At 50.7% G+C, this 6,655-nt stretch overlaps 1 protein-coding gene across 1 annotated transcript; it reads left to right on the top strand.

Annotated features, from left to right (window-relative positions):
• The first annotated feature begins 337 nt into the window (after window positions 1–337).
• Window positions 338–6,090, top strand: fgf4 (fibroblast growth factor 4). The gene is made up of 3 exons (XM_072592816.1): window positions 338–923; window positions 1,729–1,832; window positions 5,811–6,090. The coding sequence occupies exons 1-3, from the start codon at window positions 614–616 to the stop codon at window positions 5,985–5,987; spliced, it is 591 nt and encodes a 196-aa protein (XP_072448917.1). The 5' UTR covers window positions 338–613; the 3' UTR covers window positions 5,988–6,090.
• Window positions 6,091–6,655: the final 565 nt, after the last annotated feature.

Genomic DNA, 6,655 nt, shown 5'->3' with positions numbered 1-6,655 from the left:
ATATGTACACCCGCCGCATATATATGGCCTATATATAGATATCTATATATACTGCTATATATTCTGCATATATATCGATTTAAATATATCTAGCTTGCGCTAATGTTTATATCTGCGTGCTTCACGTGCCTATATATTTAAAGGCAGTAAAGTTTTCAAACTTAATTTCAAAACAAGTTTGTCCAGTCTGAAGCGTTTAGCGCATGACTCTCTCCATGATGCGTATTCGGGAAGTTGGATTCAATGAGTGTAAAGTAGATAGAGATGGTGATGTAATAGGGTAAGCCAGCAGATAGATATAAATATCGTGGTCAGGGGAGACCGGATGGCTGTACTGTCAGAGGAAGAAGACTTCACAGAGAGCTCTCCCCTGACTCCCAAAACTGATCATTTGACGCGGCTTGCAAAGTTCAAATAAACTTCCCTGAGCCGCTTCTTCAGAGAGGGGGGCTCCTGATGCAACCTACAGATGCAAAGAGCAGTTCATAACACACGCTGAGCGTTTCTGCTGCTTTTTTAAATGTGCGCCCAAAATAAAGCGAGAAAGTGGAGCTAGAGTCGAGGTATTTTTAGTGCAATCGATTCCCAACCACGTGTGCACGCGTTGATCAGGATGGTCTGCAAGACAACAGTTCAACCGGCCTGTTCGCTTCTCCTGCTCCTCCTCGGAATTACCTCTGGTGTCGTGCGCTCTGCCCCTGTCTCTGGCCAGCCCAACACCACCGTGGAGCGCAGATGGGAGACCCTCTTGTCCCGTTCCATGCCCCGAATCCCCGGGGAGATGAAGGAAATCAGCCGGGACACTGACTATTTACTGGGCATCAAAAGGCTACGGCGGCTTTACTGCAATGTAGGCATCGGGTTTCATCTGCAAGTGTTGTCCGATGGAAGAATAAATGGAACTCACGATGAGAGTCGGTACAGTGAGTATTAGCCCATGTACCACTAGACGTTATCATGTGGGAGCTAGCACAGTCTCTGCACACCCCAACCGATATGAAACCGCCTTTAGTTCAGAGTTAGGTTGGATAGGTTTATTTTCTTGTATTTAAAAAAAATGTCTGGATATGTTTATTTCCCTGGGACACCTGATGTACATCTAGAAAATATCGGTTACTCGCAGAGACATTTCTGTTGCATAATCAATCGATTTAACGGATGTTTCTAATGTAGTGGAGGGAAAGTTCATGGCAACACGCGGAGGTAAGAAGCAGCTTGTCAGATAGTAACAAGTGCCCCTCAATCTGCGCTTATTGCCTCATTACCCTCTAGTTTAGGGTGACTCGGGGTGAGGTGTCCTGTGTTTATCACTGTTCATGCTGTTGGGGGGTTACATTAATCACGCTGACTCATTAACATATTCAAATGCAGAGGGCCTGACTGTGTGTTATGTTCTTAAAGCGTCAGAAAGTACAGTTCTTGCCAGTTCCCAGATAACCTACCATCCAAGTGCAAACCCATTTCACTAACCGCTTGATTAAACACTCAATGAATCCGCTTTGAGTGATATTGTATTTTCATATTTACATCTTCTTTTCTGATGTGGAAAGCGCATCAGGTGGTTGTGACTCTCTGGACCTCGGTGCAGAGTTGACCGTGTTCAACAGCTTGCTAATCCTGCAGGAGATTTAGTCACAGGATCAAACGCCCCCGACCAGCTTGTGGTTTTGTTGTTTTCGTGTTTCGCAATAAAAGCAGGAAACAGGTTAACATGTTTTCTCTGCACAGGTCTGTTGGAAATCTCTCCCGTGCGGAGGGGAGTTGTCAGCTTGCTCGGGGTGACCAGCGGCCTCTTTGTGGCTATGAATAGCAAAGGCAAGCTTTACGGATCTGTGAGTACAAACCAGTCAGCCTGAGAGACCGCTCCTATCACTCTCTGATGACACGCGAAGGTGTACTCAAGAAGACACTTTGAGGGTCTATTATGTGTGATCTGGCCACAGGACAAGAAGCACGTTCTTAAAGAGAGCTGTGTAGTAGATTTTATTGATGTGGAGGTGCCGGTTTTGGACTGGGGTGGACAAGGTCAGAACCAGGTTATACTCCAATAGTTTTATTTGAAATCACAACTGCTCCGAACGCTTGTGATTTCAAGTAAACCTATTGGACTATAACCTGGTGTTGTGTTACTTCTGACCGTATATTTTATTGTGTGTGGATGGGGGGTGGATGGGGTGGAGTAGTGTCTGTCGGGTGAAATATAAATCGATCCTGCAGCCTTGGATTTTAGCTCGTCCGTCTTTCAGTGCATTCCATTCTTTGCATTACCAGGCTGCACAAGCACCTACTGTCCTCCCCAGCGTAAAATAGAATCACTCAAAGTGGACCACCCATATTGTACGGTCTTCCCACATCTAGAATAACGGCTTTCTTCCCGTACAGAATTTTGACTTATCAGGCAAGACTCCTACCTGCCAATTCTTGCACTATTTTACTTGTCACCTGGGAACATATTCCATTTAACACTGCGTGCCATGTTTCACTGACTTTAGAGTGAGCTCTCACTCTGGAAGTCTCACTCCTCTAATCACCACTCAGGGAGATTTCCGCTCACCTTCCTTGGAGCAAGCCTCTGTGGTCCCACAGTGCCAGACAACAGGAGGCGCGACATGTGATTAAAACAGAGAAGAACCCGAACAAGAGCAATTTTAAAAAATGCAAATGACAACACGTTTCTGTTAAACTTGGAGAGCGGCTCTTGAATTGACCATGAGCTCCGCGGTTTACGCTGAAACGATCACAGGTAAAGAAAGCTGATGAAGAAATGTTGAGACCAAAAAAAAAAGCTGCAGACGCTGGATCCAAGCTAGACAGGCAGTGGGCTGGAAGAACACAGCAAGGCAGGCAGCATCAGGAGGGACAGGCAGGAAGATGGGGGAACACAGCAAGGCAGGCAGCATCAGGAGGGACAGGCAGGAAGATGGGGGAACACAGCAAGGCAGGCAGCATCAGGAGCGACAGGCAGGAAGATGGGGGAACACAGCAAGGCAGGCAGCATCAGGAGGGACAGGCAGGAGGGTGGGGGAACTCAGCAAGGCAGGCAGCATCAGGAGGGACAGGCAGGAAGATGGGGGAACACAGCAAGGCAGGCAGCATCAGGAGCGACAGGCAGGAAGATGGGGGAACACAGCAAGGCAGGCAGCATCAGGAGGGACAGGCAGGAGGGTGGGGGAACTCAGCAAGGCAGGCAGCATCAGGAGGGACAGGCAGGAGGATGGGGGAACACAGCAAACCAGGCAGCATCAGGAGGGACAGGCAGGAGGGTGGGGGAACTCAGCAAGGCAGGCAGCATCAGGAGCGACAGGCAGGAGACTGGGGGAACACAGCAAGGCTGGCAGCATCAGGAGGGACAGGCAGGAGGATGGGGGAACACAGCAAGGCAGGCAGCATCAGGAGGGACAGGCAGGAGGATGGGGGAACACAGCAAGGCAGGCAGCATCAGGAGGGACAGGCAGGAGGCTGGGAGAACACAGCAAGACAGGCAGCATCAGGAGGGACAGGCAGGAGGATGGGAGAACACAGCAAGGCAGGCAGCATCAGGAGGGACAGGCAGGAGGATGGGAGAACACAGCAAGGCAGGCAGCATCAGGAGGGACAGGCAGGAGGATGGAAGAACACAGCAAGGCAGGCAGCATCAGGAGGGACAGGCAGGAAGATGGGGGAACACAGCAAGGCAGGCAGCATCAGGAGGGACAGGCAGGAAGATGGGGGAACTCAGCAAGCCAGGCAGCATCAGGAGGGACAGGCAGGAGGATGGGGGAACACAGCAAGGCAGGAAGCATCAGGAGGGACAGGCAGGAGGGTGGGGGAACTCAGCAAGGCAGGCAGCATCAGGAGGGACAGGCAGGAGGATGGGGGAACACAGCAAGGCAGGCAGCATCAGGAGGGACAGGCAGGAGGGTGGGGGAACTCAGCAAGGCAGGCAGCATCAGGAGGGACAGGCAGGAGGCTGGAGGAACACAGCAAGGCAGGCAGCATCAGGTGCTGGAGGAGTCAACGTTTAAGGTGTAACCTTTCAGTCCTGAAGAAGGGTTATACCCGAAAGGTTGACTTCTCCACCTACTGATGCTGCCTGCCTTGCTAAGTTCCCCCAGCCTCTTGCCTGTCCCTCCTGATGCTGCCTGCCTTGCTGTGTTCCCCCAGCCTCCTGCCTGTCCCTCCTGATGCTGCCTGCCTTGCTGTGTTCCCCCAGCCTCTTGCCTGTCCCTCCTGATGCTGCCTGCCTTGCTGTGTCCCCCCAGCCTCTTGCCTGTCCCTCCTGATGCTGCCTGCCTTGCTGTGTTCTCCCAGCCTCCTGCCTGTCCCTCCTGATGCTGCCTGCCTTGCTGTGTTCCTCCAGCCTCCTGCCTGTCCCTCCTGATGCTTCCTGCCTTGCTGTGTTCCCCCAGCCTCCTGTCTGTCCCTCCTGATGCTGCCTGCCTTGCTGGGTTCCTCCAGCCTCCTGCCTGTCCCTCCTGATGCTGCCTGCCTTGCTGTGTTCCCCCAGTCTCCTGCCTGTCCCTCCTGATGCTGCCTGCCTTGCTGTGTTCCTCCAGCCTCCTGCCTGTCCCTCCTGATGCTGCCTGCCTTGCTGTGTTCTCCCAGCCTCCTGCCTGTCCCTCCTGATGCTGCCTGCCTTGCTGTGTTCTCCCAGTCTCCTGCCTGTCCCTCCTGATGCTGCCTGCCTTGCTGTGTTCTCCCAGTCTCCTGCTTTTCCCTCCTGATGCTGCCTGCCTTGCTGTGTTCTCCCAGTCTCCTGCCAGTCCCTCCTGATGCTGCCTGCCTTGCTGTGTTCTCCCAGTCTTCTGCTTGTCCCTACTGATGCTGCCTGCCTTGCTGGGTTGTCCCAGCCTCCTGCCAGTCCCTCCTAATGCTGCCTGCCTTGCTGTGTTCTCCCAGCCTCCTGCCTGTCCCTCCTGACGCTGCCTGTCTTGCTGTGTTCTCCCAGCCTCCTGCCTGTCCCTCCTGATGCTGCCTGCCTTGCTGTGTCCCCCCAGCCTCCTGCCTGTCCCTCCTGATGCTGCCTGCCTTGCTGTGTCCCCCCAGCCTCCTGCTTGTCCCTCCTGATGCTGCCTGCCTTGCTGTGTCCCCCCAACCTCCTGCTTGTCCCTCCTGATGCTGCCTGCCTTGCTGTGTCCCCCCAGCCTCCTGCTTGTCCCTCCTGATGCTGCCATGCTTGCTGGGTTGTCCTAGCCTCCTGCCTGTCTACCTTGGATCCAGCATTTGCAGCTTTTTTTTGGTCTCTGAGCAAATATTGAGAGGCAGCGTTAAGGGCTTACAACACGAGCTAACAACTCTCGGTAGATTTCAATGGCGCTCTGCCATGCTGTGGAGTATTTGACGAGGTCTCTGGGTCCCTGATAAATACAGACCAACCAACTGCTCAGAAACGTTCACTGCATTTCTGAAATAAGGGTGCACTGTGATAGCTAACCTCAACAATGTAAGCCAAGGTCATAAGAAATTACAGGTTACAAAGTGTTGGTAAAAACCTGGTTAGAAGTCACACGACACGAGCTAATACTCCAACAGGTTTATTTGAAATCACAAGCGTTCGGAACAGTTGTGATTTCAAATAAACCGCTGGGCTATAACCTGATGTCGTGTGATTTCTGACCTTGTCCACCCCAGTCCAACACCGGAACCTCTCCATCTCGATAAAACCCTGCGGTGCATTGGTCGGTGTGGCATCACTTCGTGCGTAAACTTCCGAGTACAAACTTCCGCGTGTACACACTGGGAGAGTAAATGAATTGGGCATCCGTGGTTTTGCAATAGTAGATTAAGCAGCCACAAAAAGTCCCACTAAGAACTGTCTTCTTACGTTCCAGACATACTACAATGACGAATGCAAATTCAACGAGATACTGCTATCCAATAATTATAACGCCTACGAGTCCAACGCATACCCAACCATGTACATGGCGTTAAGCAAGAACGGCAAAGCAAAGAAGGGGAACAAAGTGACTCCGATCATGACCATGACTCATTTTCTACCGAGAATCTGAGAGGGGCTCACCTCAGAACTTACCTCAGCAGGGAGGGACTAATTGTAGGTTGGGGTCTCAACCACGGTCGGTGCACTTTCAGGAAAGTTTTATGCAAGATGAGTAGGTGTATCATATATTTAAATTAATTGTGACTAAATATTTAAGGATGTATATTTTGCTCAGAATGTTTATTTATAGTTGTACTGGTTTTATATTTCTGCAAACGCTGTGCAAGGAAATATACAAATGTGATGCCTCGTGTGCTTTAGACTTTGTCACAGGTGTGCTTGTCATGTTTAAAATTGTGAAACTGAATTCCTTTATGCAATGGGTTTGCACTGGTGTAATGGAGATTCGTGTTGTGTTGGTTTTTAATGAATCGTTTCTCATGGCACAGAGTCTTAGTCTTCATCCATGAGGTTTGGTAAATCTGTTCATTTTTACATATCTGCTTGTGACAATGCTTGGTATCTGACCTCCGTTGTGTGGCGTTGCTGTGTAATTTCAATGGAATTCGTCTACTTCTGCTGCGGAAAGTACAGTGTTGAAGTCCTAACCCTCAAATCTGTTTTTAGATCTGCTGCTGCTGAACTTTGAACTCTCCTGCAGTCAATCTTTGTCAGATCTTCAGGTCAGAAGCTATCCTTAACCTACCTACAGGCTTCAACATTTTAGTGTTGTAAGCG

The sequence above is a fragment of the Chiloscyllium punctatum genome, chromosome 22 (assembly GCF_047496795.1).
Source record: "Chiloscyllium punctatum isolate Juve2018m chromosome 22, sChiPun1.3, whole genome shotgun sequence".
Classification (NCBI taxonomy): Eukaryota; Metazoa; Chordata; class Chondrichthyes; order Orectolobiformes; family Hemiscylliidae; genus Chiloscyllium; species Chiloscyllium punctatum.
Note: the sequence above shows the minus strand (reverse complement) of the source record. Positions and strands in the feature narration are given on the sequence as shown.

Bases quoted from the DNA above. Each gene is read 5' to 3' on its own strand.
- fgf4 (XM_072592816.1), top strand. From the start codon at position 614: ATGGTCTGCAAGACAACAGTTCAACCGGCCTGTTCGCTTCTCCTGCTC. The intron at 924-1,728 runs GTGAGTATTAGC...TTCTCTGCACAG, and splicing joins TCACGATGAGAGTCGGTACA to GTCTGTTGGAAATCTCTCCC. The intron at 1,833-5,810 runs GTGAGTACAAAC...CTTACGTTCCAG, and splicing joins AAGGCAAGCTTTACGGATCT to ACATACTACAATGACGAATG.